Source organism: Mauremys reevesii, linkage group 1, assembly GCF_016161935.1.
Source record: "Mauremys reevesii isolate NIE-2019 linkage group 1, ASM1616193v1, whole genome shotgun sequence".
NCBI classification, from domain to species: Eukaryota; Metazoa; Chordata; order Testudines; family Geoemydidae; genus Mauremys; species Mauremys reevesii.
In genome coordinates, this window is record NC_052623.1 from 154,927,088 (window position 1) to 154,950,914 (window position 23,827).

A 23,827-nucleotide genomic window follows, 5' to 3' on the forward strand; every position below is an offset into this window, starting at 1 on the left:
GTGCTTGACCAAGAAAATGACAATTAAATCTTTCTAGCATCCTATACCAGCACATATGTTGTTTATATTGTTTACTCAAAATCCTTAATTCTTTTTTCCTAGTCTCTCTCTGTTTTTTTCCTGCCCTCCCCTCATTAAGTGCATTTGTTATCAGTGGAGCCATTTGTATGGGCAAATCTTAGTATATCCAGAAATGCTGTACAAAGTCCATTTATATAATGGCTTGTCCCTTTTATGCCAGGCTCTGTGAAATACATGAGTTTATGGGATGGTAACATGACCCCTTAAAAATTTGAAACAGCATTTAGGCAGTGCCAAAGAGAAATAAATAGCCTGAAGGTCAGAAGGTGCACACACATGTAATCTGAATTTCAGTGGAAAGCCAACCTGTTGCTTTCTTCAGGCTGGATTTGAGTAAATTTGTCTCTTTAAATGTTCATCTCATGAAATAAACACGTTACCATATCCTGGGAAGTACTGTAAAGCTGAACATTGTCATTACTGGAAGTGCATACGGCATCTCTGAAACACAACAAACTTCATCGATGATTGGGAGTTGTCTACTACGTTTAATGGCACTTTATTTGTCAGAGTTCTGCTTTAAAATGACATCTCCTCCTCCTGCCCTTCCCTTCATCCCAGAAATCTAATGCAGGAAGAAGGTTGTGATGGGGGATGATTACAATAGTGATCTGTGGCCCAAATTTGGTATCAGACAGGTTTTTAAAGAGAGATTATATACTGCCTACTCTCCCCTTACAGCTAGAACTCTCATGATTATGGCATGGGGGTTCCTGGCCAATCAGCAGCATTCTGGAGCAGGTACCAATATACCACCATCACCTACAGGAAAAATGGTCAGTTGGTGACTTTGTGACATCTGCGTATTTCCACTGCCATTCAATAAAACAAAGAAGATCTGAAGAATAGCTCTGTGAAGCTCATAAGCTTGTCTTTTCCATCAACAGAAGTTGGTTCAATAAAAGATATTACACCTCACTAATCTTCCCTCATACAATAAAGGGGCTCTCCTGCTTTTGATGATATGCACAAGTCCGATATAAAATCTACTATTGTCAGCTCTTTGAGACAGAAACTGTCCACTACCCTGCGTGTACTGTACAGTGCCACACACAATGGAGGCCTGTTCTTCACTGATCCCGAGTCATACCACAATACATATAATAATAGCAAATATCAAACCTACTCAGCAGCTTGACATGGGGTTTGTGACGCTGGCAGACCAGGTGCCAGCACTCATGCCAAGGTCCCCATATCTCAGCTGAACACTGACAAATACATAGTTGCAATCAGTCTGGCTCACCTGAATGTTTAGTATTGTTAAAATAGGCATTAAGATTATATAAAAATGTGTTTAGTGTTTAGACTTTACTGAATGCTTGTGAGTTGCTGCATGCATTAAACTCACTTATAGCACCTGTATCCCATATTGTAAGGTAATATTTAAGCATTTGTATTGTACGCCTTTGTGACTGTGCACATCACCAGACAGCAGAGAGAGATTAATTAGTGTACAGTGTTGGTCTCCAACAGAATGTGTTACATCTTGGCCAACAAGGAAGGCCCATTGACACTAAGCAGACTATTGTGGAACATTAAAGAGAACAAAAGACTTTGTTGTTTTGCTCTTCCCCACCATGAAGGAGTCGTACAAGTGAATTCCTCCCATCAGTTAAGTTTGCAGGTCAGAGCACATGGCAGTGAAGGGGGGAAAAACCCTTACAAGAAGGAACTGTATCTCTACGCTGCTTGGACTCTGGGGGGCAAGGTTTTCTAAGCATAAGAAAGGGATTGCCAGCTGCTTTGCTTGGAGTATCCCTAAAGGACATATAGCGCTTGCTTATTATAGAAACTTCTATTACAGGGGTGGGCAAACTTTTTGGCTTGAGGGCCACACCGGGTTTCCAAAATTGTATGGAGGGCCGGTTGGGGAGGCTGTGCCTCCCCAAACAGCCAGGTGTGGCCCAGCCAACGCCCCCTATCCAACCTCCCCCCCTGCTTCTCGCCTCCTGATGGCCCCCTGGGACTCCTGTCTCATCCAACCCTTCCTCTCATTCCTGACTGCTCCATCCAACCACCCCTTCTCCCTGACTGCTTCCGGAACCCCTGCCCCTGACTGCCCCCTGCCACTCCATCCAACCCCCCCTTCCAGACTGCCTCCCCGGGATCCCTGCCCCCATGTTCCCCGCCCCGACCCCTATCCACACCCCAGCCTCCTGACCACCACCCTGAACTCCCCTGTCCTCTATCCAACTCCCCTTACCACGCTGCCTGGAGCGCTGGTGGAGCTACAGCCACACCACCCAGAACACCAGGACAGGCAGCCGCGTCACCACGCAGCTCAGAGCACCGGGTCAGGCAGCGGCTCTGCAGCTGCGATGCCTGGACGCCCAGAGCATTGCGCCGGCAGTGCAGTGAGCTGAGGCTGTCGGGGAGGGGGCACAGCAGGAGAGGGGCTAGGGGTTAGCCTCCTGGGCCAGGAGCTCAGGGGCTGGGCAGGAGGGTCCTGCAGGCTGGATGTAGTTTGCCCACCTCTGTTCTATTACCTTTTGAAACCTAAGATCGTAACTCATTTGTGTATGTATGTTTACCTGCTTTAACTTTGTAAATGTCTTGTTTCCTTTTTAATAAATCTGTATATAGTTTATTATAGGATTGGCTACAAGCATTGTGGTTTTTGTGAGATCAGAGGTGCAATTGACTTGTCCTTTGGGACTGGGAGTAACCTGAATATTTCTGTGATTCTTGGTCTAAAGGACCATCTATCTCAAAGGTAGGCTCACCTTGGTGGCGAGATAGATCAGCGTATCCAAGGGGACCGTCTGTGACTCCATGTTAAGGCTGTTCTGGTTCCTGAGGACTTTACACTTAATAATTAATTGGTGAAAACTAAGTATAGGACAATCCTGCTTCTTAACAGTCTGCCCTGAGGTTGATACTCACACTCTTGAGCCACTACAGGACAGCCTTTGTGATAGGTGATGCCTTACGCCAAGAATCACAGCAATATTCAGGTTACTCCCAATCCCAAAGGATCAGTCACTTTCCCCTAGATCAATTGCACCCTAGATCTCACATCAAAGACAATGCTTGTAGCCAATCCTATAACAAACTATCTAAAGATTTATTAACTAGGAAAAGGAAATAAGTTATTTACAAGGTTAAAGTAGGTAAACACACACACACACACACACACACATCAATGAGTTACTGTCTTAAATTTCAAAAGTAAGATAGGCTTCTATAATAAGCCGTCCCTTAGCGCTTCCCAAGCTAAACCCTAGTGATCTCCTGCTTATGCCTTGAAAACATTGCCCTTGAGTCCAAGCAGCATAGTGATGCAGTTTCTTCTTGTTAAGGGTTTTTATCTCATTCCAATTCTCTGACCTGCCAGTTCAGCTGACGGGAGGAACTCCTCTTTATTGGGGGGGCAGAGCAAACAACAAAGTCTTTTGTCTTCTGATGATCCACAGTAGTGCGTCTAGTGGTGATGGGCCTTATTTGTTGGGTAACACCTCCTGTTGGAGACTAGTATTTCACACTGGTTAATGCTTCTATCATCTGCATCATCTCACTGGTTAGTGTTCCTCCCCTGTCCGGTGATTTATAGTTATAGAGCGTACACATAAATATTACCTGATAACATGGGATGCAGATGATATAAGTGAGATTAATGCATCCAGCCCCTTACAAACATTTCATAAAGTCTAAACATATTCTTAGTATTGCTAAAATAGTTATTAGAATTATAACACACAGGTGAGGAAGGCTGATTCCAGCTATGCATTTGTCAGTGTTCGTTTGAGATGTAGGCCCCCTTGTCATAACCTGGCACCTGGTCTGCCAGTGTAACTCTGACAACTGCAGGATCTCACAGTGGTGGTCTAAGACCTTGTAAAAGCATTTGATGAATATGTGCAATTTAACGATTTCTCAAATAGCGACTCTTGCTTACTCTGGACACAGCTAACGTCCTGCTGAGGGGGAAAATAACATCCATCTCATAGTACCAAGAAAATACAGCAAAATTGGATGTGCACGCAAAATTAGCCATTAGACTATCCGTGAGGAGCTGATTAGGGTCTGGGGAGGAATTAGTTTAGTGAAAATAAATAGGTCCGAACACACGATCAGAGATACTTAGTGTTATTACAGTGAAAAAGATAACAAAGCACAGAAGAAACTAGTGTGTCAACTGAGGAAAAAGAAATAAACCCAGAAATACCACAGGCATTAAAAAGTAATGGGAGGGACAGCCACAACCCAGAGCCCACTGGGAACATTTTGTTCTGTTCTTTCTGTAACCCTGTGGGAAACACATGTACGACTCCCCAAAAGTGAGACTGAGTTAAAACAAAAATCACAGCAGGAAGTAGCAATGGCAGCCTCAGCAGCCCTTAGAGTGGTAAAGCTGCAGCACATGATGGGCTCCCAACAGGATTTTACAAACTGCCATGTTGATCATATCACCCCCACAGTGACTGGAGTATTGGGCTGCAATGCACAGCCAGATAACACCAACCTCGCTATTTGCCCGAAGGAAGGAGGGCTCCTGAGTGAGTGCTCGAGCTGCAGCCTAAACTCCCTCCTTTAACACGGACCTAAAAATATTTGTTAATAGTTACAGTGGCAGTAAGGTGAGTTGTTGATCTAGGGAGGGATTTCCAAAGCTGAGATGGGGATTTGGATGGCCAAATCCAATTAATTTCAAAATCCCACCTGAAAAGATCAAGTACTGGAGGTTGTATCAGGACCATGTTGGGTGTGTTATCCATGACCTGCACTCCGTCTCGTTTATACCTGAGCTAAGATTAATACTGTCACCTGATGCTAAAAATGCATTATACTAGTTGGAGTTCATGGGAGTTGAGGCCATTTTATAAAATGAATCCTGACAATGTGAGACACTCCTTGAGCAGCACTGCTGATTGCTGGATCTTGCCCAAACGTCTTTCTGCTTAATAAGAGGGCACGTTTGTGACACACCCTGTCCTAATCAGCATTTCCTTAGAGCCCGGATAGGATATGATTCAGACATCTCCAGCATTTAAATAGGAAAAGGTGGTGACGGTGGGAATCTCATCTAGCCATGTGCACACATTGATGTGCTTCTGTTTTTCCCCAACCCAAATGTGCTCATGCCAATAGTATGAAATGTTGTGGCAACTAGAACAGTGTGTTTGTAATTATTTGAAACAGTAAAATGGTTGATGTTTCGGCAGCGGTGTCTCTTCACCTCTGTAAGTGGTTATGAACTGTAACAATCTTTATATGCTCAGAGTTGATAGGCCACCACAGCTGTGAGAAGTGTGGTTATTAATGTGATTGGTATATGCAGGAAAATATTAATAAATTATGATGGTCAAATGAATAAATTACCAGGAGATTATAAAAACCCATCTCCTATTCCAGGGATCCATTTTCAATAATCTCCGACTACACCTCTACCTCGATATAACGCTGATCTCGGGAGCCAAAAAATCTTACTGTGTTATAGGTGAAACCGCGTTATATCGAACTTGCTTTGATCCACCATAGTGCGCAGCCCTGCCCCCCCCCCAGAGCACTGCTTTACCACATTATATCCGAATTCGTGTTATATCGGATTGCGTTATATTGATGTAGAAGTGTAATTTGTTGCTCTCACTGTTGCGCATACTGTGCAAATTTTAAAGAACAAGTAAAGGCTGTAAGTTGAGTGAAGTCTGAGGGGCTGAAGAACTACATGGCAGTGAGAGCCACCTAGATCTTCAGCTCTTCATTTCCAAATGTCTTAACTTTATTTTTGAAATTGTTTAACTTCTGTAAAGAAAGGGAAATGTTGGTTTGGGGCATTAGATGGACCACACTTCAACGCACATTTAACTCTGACTCTTATTTAATAAAGCTGCGTGTTTAAGAACGTATGTTTAATTAAAATGTCAGCTGTACGTACTCACTGTGGGATCTAGAAGTTAAGTTACTTGCTATCCCGGTTACTCAGAATCATCAGTAATAAAGATACTGCCGTCCAAATTCTGCCTTTCATTATCCCTATGCCAGTCCCCCATATCTTTCAGTGGTGTTGCTCATTAGTAGTAACAAGCCCAGGGATCTGTTCTAGGTCCGATGTTATTTAACATCTGGATTAATGGCCTGGATGTAGGTATAAGGCGCATACTGATCAAGTCCACAGATGACACAAAGCTGGGGGATTGCAAACACTTTAGGGGATAGACTTAAATTCAAAAGGATCTTAATAAATTGGAGAACTGGGCTATAAACAACAAAATGAAAAGCAACAAAGACAAATGTAAGGTGCTACGCCTAGGGAAGAAAAACCAAATGCACAAATACAGAATAGGGGATAACTGGCTTGTCAGCAGCACTGCTGAGAAGGATCTGGGAGTTGTGGTGGTTGACAACCTCGACATACGTCAGCAATGTGATGCTCTTGCAAAAAAACAAATGCAGTTTCAGGTTGCATTAACAGAGGCATAGCATACAAGTCACAGGAGGTGATAGTACTGCTCTACTTGGTGCTAGAAGGCCTTAGTTGGAGTGCTGTGTCCAGTACTCCAGTCACCAATGTATAGAAAGGATGTAGAGAAACTGGAAAGGATCCAGAGGCAAGCGACAAAGATGATCAAAGGGATGGAACACAAGCCATATGAGCAAAGGCTAAAGGAACTGGACATCTTTTCATTTCAAAAAGAGGAGATTAAGAGGAGGGGAACATGATAGCGGGCTTCAGATACTTGAAAGGCTGCCATAAAAAAGATGGAGAAAAGTTGTTCTGTCTTGCCACAGAGGGCAGGACAAGAAGCAATAGGTTCAAACTACAGCATAGCCGATTTAGATCAAATCTCAGGAATAGCTTCCTAACAGTAAGAACTGTAGGCCAATGGAACAGGCTGCTTCTGGAGCTTGTGGAATCTCCTTCGCTGGTGGTTTTCAAAAGGATCCTAATAGCCATCTGTCTTGGATAGTTTAGAGACAACAAATCCTGCATCTTGCCAGGAGGCTAGACAAGACCCTTGCAGTCCTTTCTAACCTATGGTTCTATGATTCTATAACCAAGTGAGATCCTGACATTAGAATTCAGTCAATAACTTGATACATGTGCCAGAATAGGATTCAGCTCACTCTCCCTGAGCTTTGCTGGCCAGGGAGTGCAAACAGGAGTAAAAAGTAGTGAAAACATACTTAGTTGCCAAAGTAAGCAGATGGGACTCTGATTACAAACAGGAGGAAGATCTGATGAAGATGGAGGTGCCATTTTTACACCACTTTTCAGATTAGAGCTGCACTTAAAATGTGGTAGTAATTCTGGGGGGTTCGTAATAGCTCAGGAATGTAAACATTTGCTTTCCTATAATGTAACAGCACATTTCAGTTTTCTAAAAAAGTTACCAAAGATTCCATTTGGCAAGGTCACTATGTCTCTAGGGTGACCAGACAGCAAGTGTGAAAAATCAGGATAGGGGTTTGGGGGGTAATAGGAGCCTATATAAGAAAAAGCCCCAAATATCGGGACTGTCCCTATAAAATTGGGACATCTGGTCACCCTATATGTATCACAATGACTCTTAACTCCTTGTCTGTTTTTTTTCCCCCTCAAATAGTTGATTGGAATGCTGCTGGCATGCTGTCTGTCCCGATTTATCACTGCCAATCAGTATGAGATGGTGTAACAAGGTGAGCCATTATCTCTTTGTATACAGTGTGCTGGCCACAAGGTACTGCCTCCCTCCACCCCAATATTTTGCCTGGTGGAAAGAAGGGAATTGCAGCATCGCTTGAACATATAATTTATGAATATTTTGTTACCTCTGAATATATATTTTTTTTAAAAAGAGAAAGTTCTGTTGTGAAGCTTGTTAGCAGCTAAAACAATTCATCTCTTTTTCTCTCTCCTTCCCTAGTCTTTCAGAGATGTGAAATACAGAGCCTGTCTCAAAATCGGGAACTGCAGCCATCTAGGAAGACTTTAAAGAATGTTAGAGCACACTCTCTCGCACACACACCCCATCTTCTAAACTCCGTACCATGTGTAGTGTACCATTCCGTGAAGTACTATTGCACCACCAAGAGTAGCTTGAACCATTCAACATCCAGTACTGTACACTCCATCTTAAAGGCTCTGCATATGATGGCACTATATGTATGTTCTTGGTCATACAGTAGTTGCGTTGTACGTGAACAATGGTAATCCATTAACAGCATTGATCAGGCTGTGCATGTAGTGACTGGAGGGCAAAATTAGCCTTTCACCATGGTTAATAAGTGTTGCACACGTTCATTTAAACCAGTATATGAAATATATATTCTTTTGCTTTACTAAATCTTAGTTTCTTGTTTTGTTTACTGCTTTACTAAGGTTTTCATCTTCTCACCACAAATGCCCCCTTCCCCCAAAACACAAGAAATCAGTAACATAACATAAAGATACTTGAAAAATAATGTTATAATGTTGTGCTTGAAGGGAACTGTTATTCCTGATGTTCTACTACATCTTTGATTCTTATTCAATGTTGTATGCCTAGTGCGTATGCCAGTAGACTTTGTCTAGTGCATTTTGCCTCTGAACCTGTGTAATACTGTTATTAAGCTGTGTTGTTGCTTACTGTGAAGGCAGTAATTTTGCTTCTTTTATTTTTTTATTAGATAACTCTGAACTAATCAAATTGTGCTGTAATGCGGCCTTCATCCTTTTTTTCTATTTTCTTTTTTTTCCCCATTGACGTTACAGCCACCAAATATATTGTCAAATCAATCAAAACAAAAACAAGCATACAGAATATTTGGGGGGGGGGAAGCAAAAGTTTAAAACCTTTTTAAAAAAATAGGAATTTTTTAATAATGCCTCTGTCTAGCATGCCAACAAGAATGCGTTGATATTGTATTTGTGAGATATGTATTAATAAATGGAACTATTACAGATTTCTATCTGCTTCACTTTTGTTCTTCAGTCCTAACACAACTCTCAGGGAGAAGTAAAACAGAGTGTGCATCATTATTTAGAATTATGTGTATTTTAAGTTGTGACTTGCTTATGAGGCAAAAATAATATTGCCTTGGAAGGAGGTAGTAGCTGGAATTGTTTCAAACTCTTGGCGAAACAAACTGTGGAATAAGTGGAAGGTTTTTCTTTGGGCTGAACACATACCCTCTGCTTCACAATTACTCCTTTTGTGGCCAGTAAGAAAATCTACAGTGTTCAATGATCCTGGTCCTTTGTGTTGCACACTATTATGGTGTTAGGAATTCCCTTAGGTTTGTTTTTGCATAGCACCGACTCTGCGACCTTTGTGGAAAGGTATGCCCTTGTCTCTCGGCCTTGGAAGGGTCTCTCTCCAGGTGAATATATGGAGAATTTAGGGCCTGACACAAAGCCCATAAAAGTCAGTGGTAATTTTCCATTGACTACGATGGGCTTTGGATTGGGCACTAAACCCCCTTATAACAATTGGAGATATACCAGTCTCCTAGAGCTGGAAGGGACCTAGAAAGGTCATCAAGTCCAGCCCACTGCCTTCACTAGCAGAACCAAGATCCCTAAGTGGCCCCCTCAAGGATTGAACTCACAACTGTGGGTTTAGCAGGCTAATGCTCAAACCACTGAGCTATCCCTTAATCTAAAACTCATTGAAATCAATAGGAAGACTCCCATTGACTTCGCTAGGCTTTTGTTCAGGCCTTAAATCAGTAATTTACCTGCAAGTTGAGAAGAGAATTTAGCCTCCTTTGTTACTTGGGCAAAAAAGAAAAATGAAGGAGGAAAGCTGTAGCATATGCGGACATAAACTTTCAAGCCTTTCTGAAAAGTACCATCAAATACATGAAGTAATTGTGCAGTGCCTCAGCCCTACATTGTAGACCCGGTGATGAACAGCAGTCTCTTTAAACTATAAAGGCATGTCTTTCTGTAAAGCTTAATAACTGCAGAGGCGTTCAGTATTGTGCATGCATACACAATCCCCATAATTACATGTGCCTTTGCTGTGTACACTTTGCATATGCACCCAGGGTATGGAAACTCTTTTGCTCTGACTAAATTCCAGGAAGATAAAACACCACTGAGTGACTAGCAGGTAGTGCAAAAATATAGCTGGTTATTGTCTCAGAGCTGCCATGCAGACCAGTTAAGGGCTGAGTTTGAACCTAGATAACACACATTAGGCTTTACTCAAACAAGTTGCAAAATGCCACAAACTGAAGTCCAAGTGCAGGGTATTATTTTTGGTTTCCGCATCCCCTCAGCTGAAAGAATAAGGGAACATCTGGACAGATCTTAGATTAAATAGACATATGTGTTAAACGTATGCTCTGGCTGCACTTTCACAAAAGCACTGGTACTGCTATAAACACAACCACCAGGGCTCCTTGGCAGAATACAGACCCTCCTTCTGCCTCTTGCTTGTGTTTTCTTTCCCCTTAGCAGCAGGGACACTAGACTCCCTAATTAGTATGGAATAAACCATTCGAAGCAGGTTTTAAGTGAGATCTCCAGGAGAATCCTGTAGACTGCAGCTCATTACACTGCCTACCCTGGTGCCTGCATTGGGGATCAGACTCTGATACCAGGTTCTAAGCAGGGCCGGTGCAACCATTTAGGCGACCTCGGCGCTAGGATTTGGGGGGCGGCATTTTCTTCGGCAGCGACCGCAGCGGCCGGATCTTCGGCCTCCCCAGTCACGGCTGGCATTTAGGCGAAGGGAATTGGGGCAGGGGAGCTCGGGGAGGGTCGCCTGCAGCAAGTAAGGGGGGGGTGGCACACGGGAACTCCCCACCCCAGCTCACCCCTGCCCCACCTCCTCCCCGAGCATGCCGTGGCTGCTTCACTTCTCCCGCCTCCCAGGCTTGCGGCACCAATCAGCTTAGGCACTGCAAGCCTGGGAGGCGGGAGAAGTGAAGCAGCAACGGCGTGCTCGGGGTGGAGGCGGAGCAGGGGTGAGCTGGGGCAGGGAGTGGGGAGCTGCCTCAGGGTGGAGGGGGGGAGCTGCTGCGGGGGGGCGCCTCAGGGCGGGGGCTCGGGGATGGGGGAGGGCACAAGGTGGAAGTTTCGCCTAGGGCGCAAAACATCCTTGCACCAGCCCTGGTTCTAAGCCAGTGGTGACAGGAACCCGAAGATGGCTCAGGTGTGTGCATGCATACATGGTCTCTAGCAGCATGCGCTGCTTTTCAGCATTCGCTGCCAATAAATCCATTGTGTGCTATTGATGTTGGCTGGAATGATCCCTGCTCTCTCATCCAAAATTAAAGGCAATCGTAGTAGGAGCAGTGCTGAGGAATGACCAGGCATGCAGGGATACATAAAGGAAACAAAACTTGAAAAGACCTTAAAAGCTCACTGGCACCTTCAGCTTTAGTGGGGTGGGAGCTTGCACTTTTGGGGGGGGGGGGACAGAACTTGGTGTCAGTCTCTAACTACAGATCATTATTTTTACTGATGTGATCCATTGCTGAGAATAAAGCTGATCTTCACTCTCTCCCTCTTGCTGTATTTGACTGGTGCTTGTAACTCCAATAGCTATGCCTTGGCCTTGAGTCTCAATCTGCGCTTTCCGGTGGCAGAGTCTGCTCTGCCTCAGCGCCAGCCTTGCTTTACTTGGCACCTATCACTAAACAATAGAATTTCTAAATTAAGATTTATTTGTCAGCAGCTGATCTTATGTGCCACTTTCCCTAGTAACAGCTGCTTTCCCTGCTACTGCTTGGTTCTGGTTTTTTTTTTAAGGGTAGGTAGAACTGTGTGTGTGTGTGTGTGTGTGTGTGTGTGTGTGTGTGTGTGTGTGTGTGTGTGTGTGTGTGTGTGTGTGTGTGTGTGTGTGTGTGTGTCAGAGAGATGGGGTAAGGTAGGTGGAACTGTGTGTGTGTGTGTCAGTTGAGATGTGGGTAGTGGTTATTACAAGGGTCCACCATATGCTCAGACCTTTCTGAGAAATTCCCCGGACCCTTCCTATGTGTAATCTCAGTCCAATGGCTGGTTGTGTTTGTTGTTTTGTTTTGTTTTTCTTTTTAATTCCGTCAGCCATTTTTAAGCTATGAAAGGGTGAAATCTCCACCCCCACCCCCTTCATTTTATGAAAATGTAAAGATGCTTTAGCTCACAAGTAGCTGAAATTCAGCATCTGACAATGTGAGATTGACTAGCTGTTTCTCAGAAGAGCTGGAAACTTGCCTTAATCGTGGGGGACAGAGCTACAAGAATGTTCACATTCATCAATGGGCACGGACATTAGTAACTTTGGCTAATGTTGGAAACTATAAAACGAAGTTCTACACTAAGGACTAAATCCTGCTTGGCTCATTCGCACAAGTAGTTCCCTTAATTTTCCTAGCTGGCAAATTACTGCACCTTTAGAGCCAGAAAAGAACTTACAAAACGGGGGGGTTCTGGCTTCCATCCCCCCCAACCCCAAAACCAGAAAATTAAATAAAAATCAAATGTATTCTTGATGTTCTGCACTGTGGTATTTAAATACATGTGTGTATATAATACTGAGAGAGGAGAAACCTGTATATTTAAACAGGATACTCATTAACATTTGTCCTGCAGTGAAGTTGCCTTCTGCTCAGTTTTGCTGGGTCTCTGTGGCCTGTGCTGGTTCAGGAGGAAGGACGATGCATTGTTCTCCTCAAGCACAGTCTGTGCATTGTGTGCTTTGCAGCTTCACAATCCATCAGGCAGGCCTGGCAGCAGCTGTAGAAAGTCAAACACTGGATATGACTGACTGTGCATTTGAGCAAATTGAGGGCAATCAATTAAAAGCTGGATTTTGCATAAAGACTGGCGCTGCAAGCAGACCAACTTTCCTTCGTTATTGATGTCTGCCTTTCCTTGTACTCGCCACAGCGCAGAGAAGAGGAATCGGTGTCCTAGCTTTTGTTTGGGCCCTGTCACTAGACTGCTGTGTATTTGCTGTCTCATTTGTTTCCCTGTATTGATTTTTCTATTATAAATTATATGTGCTCCACATTCAAACCTGGGAAAGTTCGGAGCAAGATCCAAACGTTGTAGCTTGGCCTCAACTCTGATTGGTATGTCTTTTTTTTTTAAACACCTTTTATTTATATTGCCAGTGCAGTTCTGTATTGCTGAACCTTCAGCTAAAAGGGCAGATGAACAGCTGCCTTCAGAGACCAGGTCATTCTTCAGCTCAGCCTGTGGGGAGCTGTCTCTCTCTGTCAGGAACAGTAGTTTCCTTGCTGGAGCATTCCCTTGGCTTTTGATAGCTCTGAGTTTGGCACGCTGAAGTCTGCTCCTTTTATGCCAACGCAGCCCACTGCTTCTCTGCTCTGCAGCAGAACAATGTTGGCGGTTTAATTAATGTGAAGAATGCCAATACAATTTCTGCATAAATGCTGGGCAGCTTTCATGTAACTCCTCTAGGGGGATTTGTTTTTCAGGCTATGGAAATGCTGTTTACAAGCACAGTTTCCTCATATTTCCCCCCACCCCCCTGCTTGCCCCAGTAGCGTGTGCTTGATTTGTTTCCAATCTGCAGTAAGCCTGGTGTTCTGTTAGTGGCTTTGCTTCGTGTATGTAGTAGAATGTGCACTTTCTACCTTGTCCATCAACCACATGATATACGGGGACAGCTCCTCCAGACCTCATATCTTAGAATTCAGTGGGACTTTTGATACACAGAGGATTAGAGAATCAGGCCAGACCCTGCAGTTTGTATTCTGGGAAAACACCCACAAAAGTAAGGACAGCAGCTGTAGAAAGGTAAGTACTACAAGCTCTTCTTCAGACAGCTCTAAAAATGCATCCTGTCTCTCTACAGCACCCCTCCCCCAATCACCTGAGTATTTTAATCAAGCAGGAGATTTGAACCAACAAAGAATCACATCAGGTGGCCTTTTAAGTTCATTTCAGTCCAAGTTGTATCTTGCTCTGATTGAAGAGTGATGCTGAATTAAGGGTCATCTCTGACAGGCACAGCAGCTTGCAGGGAAGGAATCCCAGAGGGGATGTGGCTCACCAGCAGTCCCGGTCTCTCCCACTGCAATAGGATTCATCTGCCCAAAGGAGAAGGGAGATTGGGCTGCGAACATCTTCCCTGTGATTCACCAGGTTAGGGGAGGAAGTGGGTCACACCAGCCTCCTCTCACATTTCCTACTGATCAAGGGCTGTTTGGGCCAAGATGCTGCTGCTGAGTGATGGGGTGCCAGGCCACTGAACTGGATTTGAATTCTGTTTCCATTTCAGTGATGCATGCGCTTAACTTTAACCATGTGCGTAATCCCATCCCTAGCCAACAGCGCACTTCAAATAGGTGCTTACGCGCTTTGCTAAGTCAGGGGGAGTTGCTGGGCTACCATCAGCCTCTCCAGAGATCCTGCTTGTCTGGGTGAGGGGGTGTCAAACTGGGCTGTCTATAGCCTCCTTGGAGGAACCTGTTACTGGCGGTGAGCAGAGTTCTTTCAGCACATATCTTCTATTTCCACAACCTGGTACTGGGCTTATTCTACACGCTACTCCAGTCTCTAACCATTCCACAGATGGGCAAAGTGCAGGAAACAGAGAAATAATCAATTTCTGATTAATATAAAAGTAAGACCAAATGATTTTGTAAATGCAGGTCCCTCCCAGGCTGCAAGAATCTTGCTGTAGGTTAACATGGCAGCAAGGTCTGCGGAAATGAAGGGGCCATTAATAATTTTGCAAGCGGAGCAACAGTGATAAAAATAGCTGTGCCGTTTTCCGATGGTCCAAGGAGATACTGAGAAGCTGTTCCTGCAAAATAACAGACTAAAACAAATCTAGTGTGACTCCAGGCAGGAATCAGTCGATCCTACATGCTGCTCGTTGGGTGTAAAGTGCACACCTATGCAAAGGCCCTATGCACCACTTGCACCTAACGTTGAGAGATCCCGTGGGACTTAAATAGTGCATGGACCTTGCTCTGGCCCTCTGCACAGGGGTGAATTTCACCTCAAGGGAAAGCCTTGGAGTATTTACAGAGGTTAATATTAGTGTGAACACTTTCAGCTACAGAAAAGCAGTTCATCTTAACGGTTATGTTCACTGTAGGCAGTGACATACTGTCTGGGAGCTGGGGTGAGTGCTGGATGATGCTGATGAACACAGCCTGTATGTATAAGTTTTGCCAGTGGCATTGCTTTACATTTGACCCAATCCTGCAGGCCTTATTCAGGCAAAGCTCCCATTATAATGAGTCCTGCCTGGCTCGGGAGTGCAGGATCAGGCCCACGATGTCTAGCCAGAAAGAATTGGTTCTCCGCACCGTTTAGCCCACTATTTCTTTACACCAGCATCAAAATGGAGCTCTATCATCAGGACAGGGAGGGAACCTGGATGGAACCCGTTTGCAGCCCATTAGTACTGTGGTTCTCAACCAGAGGTATGGGTACCCCTGGGGGTACACAGAGATCTTCCAAGGGGGTACATCAGCTCAGCTAGATATTTGCCTAGTTTTACACCAGGCTACATAAAAAGCACTAGCGAAGTCAGTGCAAACTAAAATTTCATACAGACAATGGCTTGTTTATGCTGCTCTATATACCATCCACTGACATGTAAGTACAATATTTATATTTCAATTGGTTTATTGTATAATTATATGGTAAAAATGAGAAAGGAAGCAATTTTGCAGTCATAGTGGGCTGTGACACTTCTGTATTTTTATGTCTGATTTTTGTAAGCAAGTCATTTTTCAGGTGAGGTGAAATTGAAACTGAAAGGAGTACAGTAGTCTGGACGGGTTGAGAGCCACTGCTCTAGGGAGTCAAGACATTGGACTGGGAACTAGCAACAGGGATTCTACTTCTGGCTTGGTCACTAACCAGCTGTGTGACCTTGGGCAAGTCACTTCACTTCTGTGTCTCTGTTTCCCCTCCGACCCAGTGTCTGTTTACACCGTAGCTTTTCAGGACCGACACGGCCACATTATGCATATGTCCCGTGCCTAGCACAATGGGGTGATACAACAGTACGCTAATGAGCTGTGCTCAGGCTTCCCAATCTCTATATCTAGTCCCTGCCAGCTGTGGGCAGGGGCGGCTCTAGACCCCAGCGCGCCAAGCAGGCGCTTGGGGCGGCCGTTTCCCGGGGGGGCGGCATTTGGCTCCGGTGTAGCTCCCGCCGGCATGCCTGCGGCAGGTCCACCGGAGCCCGGAACGAGCGGACCTGCCGCAGGCATGACTGCGGCGGGTCCCCTCTTCCCGCGGCTCCGGTTGAGCTCCCGCAGGCATGACTGCGGCAGGTCCGCTGGTCCCGGGCTCCGGTGGACCTGCCGCAGGCATGCCGGCAGGAGCTCAACCGGAGCCGCGGGAAGAGGGGACCCACCGCGGGACCGGGGAAGGGCGGCGCAGCGCTCCGCACTGCTTGGGGCAGCCTACTGTCTAGAGCCGCCCCTGGCTGCGGGGGAAGGATGGTGAGATCTGCCAGTGAGCCAAAGCCCACCTGCCTCTCTTCGGGGGTCAATGTCCCAAGATTTCTAAGCTGGAGAGTCAGTAATGTTTGAGTTATTGGCATTAACAATTCTCAGCAGCAGCAGTTGCCGCTTCTGAGTGTTTGTGTTCTGCAGCAAGGTGCATAATTTTCCCTATTTCAGCCACTTACTTCTAAAATGAGAGATCCATAATTATACCACGTGTGATTTTGTCACTGGTTGTGCTGGCTTATTACCCAGTTACAATAATTGAAAGACAGCAAATCACAGTGCCATGCACACAGAGTTGTATAATATGTAGTCATCACTGTGGTAAATAAATGGCATCACATTTGGAGTTCTGGATTGACCTGGACATTGTAATTATAGCATCACTGACTTAGAGTTATTGCAATATGGAAATATATCATAAATATTAGATCTTGATGCGTGGATGTATAGATTACAACACTGCCTTTTGCATCGAGAACGTGCTTCCTCCTACAGATGTGCAGTATCCAGTGAAATCTCTGCAGGCTCTTCCTACCAGCTTGGCTAAATTTGGAAGAAAAAAAAGTTGGCTCCTCCTTTGGCACATCACGTTGCACCAATTTTTGTCACAAACAGCCAATGCGTTATGGTGATTAGCTTTCATTGTCCTGTTGTAGTTTTAGATGTTTGGTTCCTGCAAACTGATTCAATACGTGCCTTGACAAGGTAGGGAACCGTGGAAAAGCTTTAAGCTTTGGGTTCTGCTCTGCATTAGCAGCAGTACAGCTGTTGTTCCTTTCTCAGCCACAGCTATTTATACGCCTAAATGACATTGAACACTCCTTGCTATTTTGGAGTTCTTGGGTGTGTATATGTTGACATATATGTTAAGAAGATAAGAACGGCCATAATGGGTCAAACCAAAGGTCCATCTATCATACTTTGTACAAAATGTATCATAATCCTGTAAAGGGATGAACATAAGGCTATAGGCTGTCACTGGCTGTCACAGTGAAAAGCTAATCCCGAAAACTACCCCAGCTCAGCTAGACTGAAAATCAGCATTGTGCGTGGGTCGGGATGCGGGGGCAGCACAAGACCTCTCCACACTTACGGTCACCTAACCCAGACATTCTTGCTCTGTTTTCCACTGTTCTAGGTTGAGGTCCTACCACAGATGTTCATAGTGCTTTGATTGGAATGGCCATTGTACACCATTATTCGTTTTGTAATCTAATTTGTAAATAAATCATCTGATCAGGAAAACTGACTCGTGCTTTCATTAATTAGTAGTATCTCTAGGCCCACAATTCTTTGTGAATTTTTTTTAATTGTAGCCAAACTTACTCTTTACATAGAATTCTCTGAGCTCCATAAGCATCTTATTCCAAACAGTCTATATTGAATCCACCTGTATGTCATCTCAGATATGAGTCCTGACTTCATCACATCCTTCTCAATTTACCTGGATACAACTTTCAGCACTGACAGGGCCAAACTCATTTGCCATCACTCACCTGGGGTCAAAGTCACCTCTGTGCAGGGAGTCAACGTAAACCCTATGTACCACTTATGTCCCAGTTGCATGGAGTTCCATTGAAGTCAATGAATAACTGGCATGAATAGAGAGAGCAGAATTTGGCCCATTTATATTTGAGGCAACTTGAAGGGATGTGACTTTGAAAGTCAAGTCAACCCTCTTTCCTGAGAAGATTAGTTTAGCCTCCTTGTCTTTGCCCCGGTTATGATTTGTTCCTGTTGCTAAACTGGATCAGTGTTTCCCAAACTTGGGATGCCGCTTGTTTAGGGAAAGCCCCTGGCAGGCCGGGCCGGTTTGTTTACCTGCCGCGTCTGCAGGTCCAGCCGATCATGGCTCCCACTGGCCGCGGATCGCTGCTCCAGGCCAATGGGAGCTGCTGGAAGCAGCGGCCAGTACGTCCCTCAGCCCGCGCCGCTTCCCACAGCTCCCATTGGACTGGAGTAGCAAACCATGGCCAGTGGTAGCTGCGATTGGCCGGACCTGCAGACGCGGCAGGTAAACAAACCGGCCTGGCCCACCAGGGGCTTTCCCTAAACAAGCAGCGTCCCAAGTTTGGGAAACACTGACCTAGATATTCCCTTTCTTGTTTTGACTAAGAATTATAGACGTTACAGCACAAAAAAGAAATAAAAAATAGCTTTATGGGACCAATTCAGTAAAAAAAAAAAAGTTATTGGCAATTAGCACAGATTTTTTTTAAAAAGTAATTAGCCCTCCTGCCCTGAGAATTAATGAATACTTTTCATTGCACCCTAAGGGATTGTCAACCCAATAATAATCCATTTGAGATTAATGTGATTCTAAAACTGCATTGTGAAAATGCAGGCTGCAAAATGATCACAAACAGGCAATCTTGCAGCAATGAACATGGACAGAAATTGCTTCCAGGATGAAATTTCAGATGGATTAAGTGTAATAAAAGGAACTGCTCATTCAGTAAGGGTGAATTCAAAAGTGGGTGGAGTAAAATGCACACAAAAAGTCATAAGGCCTAATTCATCCCTGATGGCAGTGGGTGTAATAGCCATGAAGTCAGTGCAGTTGCATATGGTCTCACCTGTGAAATGTGTCTGGTAAAACATGCCTGTGAGGTGACTAACTCCCAGGCATGTCCATGTCCCCTGGCTTGGCTGGGTGTGTTCAACTGCCATGTTGAAGGGGGTTCTATAGAAGACATGGGAATCCCTGAAAACCCTTCAGCGCACTCAGCTCATTTAAATGACAGGGAAGCTACAGGAGACAATGGGATTTCCCCCATCACATGGTGCTTCACATTTTTTATTATATGTATGTACATACAAAAATCACATCCTCTAATTTACAGCACAGTTCCTGTAAAGGTTTCTCTCCAGCAAAATTCTGTTTTCATGGGACTGAGAAGGGGGATGGGAAACAGCCTCAGGAAGATACTCCACACGTGTTGGGAGTCGTTCTGTACGGTGAACGTTCTGTATCCTCTGACAACCCATTCATGTTTATCGTGATTGTCGGCTTCCTCCCTGGCATTGTAAGATGAAGGATAAACAAATGTTCCTTGTCAGAGTAAAGCTCTAGAAGACAGAGAACAGATCAAAAGCATCCCTCCCCCCCTCCCCCCCACTCCCGGAGCGCATCCCCTCCCACTCAGTGACATTCAGTCAGCCTCTGAGACATACACACAGACCTGCTCCAGGAGTCGTGACTCAGCCAGAGCTCCAAGTCCTCTGAGTGGGGTGCTGAAGATTAAGTTAAACCCTTGCTGCTGTTGATGGCGGCTTGGTGTCATTTTTTTAAAATGTGTTGTGTTTTTCGTTAAGAATCAGTGAGCTAGACTAAAGCACCGAATATTCACTGCCACCACCTCCCAACGCGACATCCAGCAGAATAAATCAGCCAAATAAGTGATAAATATTACTTCACTTGGATTGCAATAGTGCCTAGAGGCGACGTACAGCTAGACCTCAGAGCATCATCATGGTAGGCGCTGTACACACATGTAATTAAAAGATGCTCTCTGCCCCAAAGACCTTGCAGTCTAAATATAAGATGTGGGCACAACAAAGAAAGGGGAAGAGTGCTAAGCAGTAGCTAAGATACCTCGAGGTGTGACACTGAGTGGATCAAGAGTGACTACAGGGCTCTGGGAGTACGGGTGAAGGAGTTTGGAGTGCAGGTGGTATTCTCTTTGATCCTTCCTGTCAAAGGTAGGAGCCCAGGCAGAGACAGGTGCATAGTGGAGGTGAATGCCTGGCTGCAAAGATGATGTCATCAGGAGGGCTTTGGCTTCCTCGACCACGGGATGCTATTCCAGGAAGGACTGCTAGGCAGAGATGGCATTCACCTTTCGAGGATGGGAAAGACCCTATTTGGACACAGACTGACTAACCTAGTGAAGAGGGCTTTAAACTAGGTTCGACGGGGACAGGTGAGCAAAGCCCACAGGTAAGTGAAGAACATGGAGACCTGGGAGATGGGCTGGAAATAGGAGGGAGCATGGGCTATAATGGCAGAGAGAAAGGAGGGTCAGGGCAAAACTGGGAGGCAAGATCAAATCAGTATCTTAGATGCCTATATACAAATGCGAGAAGTATGGGTAATAAGCAGGACAAACTGGAAGTGCTAATAAATAAATACAACTATGACATTGTTGGCATCACTGAAACTTGGTGGGATAATACACGATTGGAATGTTGGTATGGATGGGTACAGCTTGCTCAGGAAGGATAGACGGGGAAAAGGAAGGAGGTGTTGCTTTATATATTAATAATGTACATACTTGGACTGAGGTGGAGATGGACACAGGAAACGGAAGTGTTGAGATTCTCTGGGTTAGGCTAAAAGGGGTAAAAAACAAGGGTGATGTCATGCTAGGAGTCTACTACAGGCCACCTAACCAGGTGGAAGAGGTGGATGAGGCTTTTTTTAAACAACTAACAAAATCATCCAAAGCCCAAGATTTGGTGGTGATGGGGGACTTCAACTATCCAGATATATGTTGGGACAATAACATAGCGGGGCACAGACCATCCAATAAGTTCTTGGACTGCATTGCAGACAACTTTTTATTTCAGAAGATTTAAAAAGCTACTGGGGGAAGCTGTTCTAGATTTGATTTTAACAAATAGGGAGGGACTCATTGAGAATTTGAAAGTGGAAGGCAGCTTGGGTGAAAGTGATCATGAAATCATAGAGTTCACAATTCTAAGGAAGGGTAGAAGGGAGTACAGCAAAATAGAGACAATGGATTTCAGAAAGGCGGATTCTGGTAAGCTCAGGGAGCTGATAGGTAAGGTCCCATGGGAATCAAGACTGAGGGGAAAACAACTGAGGAGAGTGGGCAGTTTTTCAAAGGGACACTATTAAGGGCCCAAAAGCAAGCTATTCCGCTGGGTAGGAAAGAGAGAAAAAGTGGCAAAAGACCAGCTTGGCTTAACCATGAGATCTTGCATGACCTAAAAAATAAAAAGGAGTCATATAAAAAATGGAAACTAGGACAGATTACAAAGGATGAATATAGGCAAACAACACAGGAATGCAGGGGCAAGATTAGAAAGGCAAAGGCACAAAATGAGCTCAAATTAGCTACAGGAATAAAGGGAAACAAGAAGACTTTTTATCAATACATTAGAAGCAAGAGGAAGACCAAGGACAGGGTAGGCCCACTGCTCAGTGAGGAGGGAGAAACAGTAACAGGAAACTTGGAAATGGCAGAGATGCTTAATGACTTCTTTGTTTCGATCTTCACCGAGAAGTCTGAAGGAATGCCTAACATAGTGAATGCTAATGGGAAGGGGGTAGGTTTGGAAGATAAAATAAAAAAAAGAACGAGTTAAAAATCTCTTAGAAAAGTTAGATGCCTGCAAGTCACCAGGGCCTGATGAAATTCATCCTAGAATACTCAAGGAGGTATCTGAGCCTCTAGTTATTATCTTTGGAAAATCATGGGAGACAGCAGAGATTCCAGAAGACTGGAAAAGGGCAAATATAGTGCCCATCTATAAAAAGGGAAATAAAAACAACCCAGGAAACTACAGACCAGTTAGTTTAACTTCTGTGCCAGGGAAGATAATGGAGCAAGTAATTAAGGAAATCATCTGCAAACGCTTGGAAGGTGGTAAGGTGATAGGGAATAGCCAGCATGGATTTGTAAAGAACAAATCGTGCCAAACCAATCTGATAGCTTTCTTTGATAGGATAACGAGTCTTGTGGATAAGGGAGAAGTGGTGGATGTGGTATACCTAGACTTTAGTAAGGCATTTGATATGGTTTCGCATGATATTCTTATTAATAAACTAGGCAAATACAACTTAGATGGGGCTACTATAAGGTGGGTGCATAACTGGCTGGATAACCGTACTCAGAGAGTAGTTATTAATGGTTTCCAATCCTGCTGGAAAGGTATAACAAGTGGGGTTCTGCAGGGATCTGTTTTGGGACCGGCTCTGTTCAATATCTTAATTGACTTAGATATTGGCATAGAAAGTACGCTTATTAAGTTCGCAGATGATACCGAACTGAGAGGGATTGCAACTGCTTTGGAGGACAGGGTCATAATTCAAAATGATCTGGACAAATTGGAGAAATGGTCTGAGGTAAACAAGATGAAGTTTAATAAAGACAAATGCAAAGTGCTCCACTTAAGAAGGAACAATCAATTTCAGACATACAGAATGGGAAGAGACTGTCTAGGAAGGAGTACGGCAGAAAGGGATCTAGGGGTTATAGTGAACCACAAGCTAAATATGAGTCAACAGTGTGATGCTGTTGCAAAAAAAGCAAACGTGATTCTGGGATCCATTAACAGGTGTGCTGTGAACAAGACAAGAGAAGTCATTCTTCCGCTCTACTCTGTGCTGATTAGGCCTCAACTGGAATATTGTGTCCAGTTCTGGGCACCGCATTTCAAGAAAGATGTGGAGAAACTGAAGAGGGTCCAGAGAAGAGCAACAAGAATGATTAAAGGTCTTGAGAACATGACCTACGAAGGAAGGCTGAAAGAATTGGGTTTGTTTAGTTTGGAAAAGAGAAGACTGAGAGGGGACATGGTAGCAGTTTTCAGGTATCTAAAAGGGTGTCATAAGGAGGGAGAAAACTTGTTCATCTTAGCCTCTAAGGATAGAACAAGAAGCAATGGGCTTAAACTGCAGCAAGGGTGGTTTAGGTTGGACATTAGGAAAAAGTTCCTGTCAGGGTGGTTAAACACTGGAATAAATTGCCTAGGGAGGTTGTGGAATCTCCATCTCTGGAGATATTTAAGAGTAGGTTAGATAAATGTCTATCAGGGATGGTCTAGACAGTATTTGGTCCTGCCGTGAGGGCAGGGGACTGGACTCGATGACCTCTCGAGGTCCCTTCCAGCCCTACAATCTATGAAACTGTAATTCATGTAATAAACATCAATCATAACAATATAAAACATCTACAGCCCCCTGGAAAATGACATCCCTCAGACTGGAAATTAAAATACAGGACACAGTCATGAGTTCTTTCTCCAGTGCTTACTATGAAGTGCTCCACGCTATGGCAGAAACTGACACAGAGGAAGAGAGTGACAGACACAGTAGCAGTGCTCCCTATTTCGGAGACTGAGGAGAAGAATGTGCCAGCACACAGGGATGTGACCAGGAAGCATGAGCGTGGGGGAATGGTACTTTTACTATTCCTTTCAGAAAGTAATCCACTGTGCTGCAGAGCCTCAGTCATTATGAATGACAAGCATTTGAAGGTGTGGATATTTATAGTGAAGTCTCCACAACCTGCCTTCACTTTGCCCATCACCCACCTAACAGAGAGGGATACACTTATATCCTATTACAGTCAGAAAATTTTGAAATAAATGACAACAGCTGAACACACAATTTGTTCTACTGATGGTGTGACTGTTTCCTGGTGTGGGATATAGGCAAGCTGAG

General features: G+C 44.5%; 1 protein-coding gene across 3 annotated transcripts in view; it reads left to right on the forward strand.

Moving 5' to 3' along the window:
• TSPAN7 (tetraspanin 7) overlaps positions 1-8,947 on the forward strand; it is a 182,008-nt gene extending 173,061 nt beyond the window's left edge. For all 3 annotated transcript variants that reach the window (XM_039510729.1, XM_039510737.1, XM_039510743.1), the window contains 2 exons: positions 7,626-7,698; positions 7,926-8,947. In XM_039510729.1, coding sequence (XP_039366663.1) covers positions 7,626-7,694 — 69 coding nt within the window. In that variant the 3' untranslated portion in view covers positions 7,695-7,698; positions 7,926-8,947. The remainder of the gene's footprint in view (positions 1-7,625; positions 7,699-7,925) is intronic.
• The last annotated feature ends 14,880 nt before the right edge of the window (positions 8,948-23,827 follow it).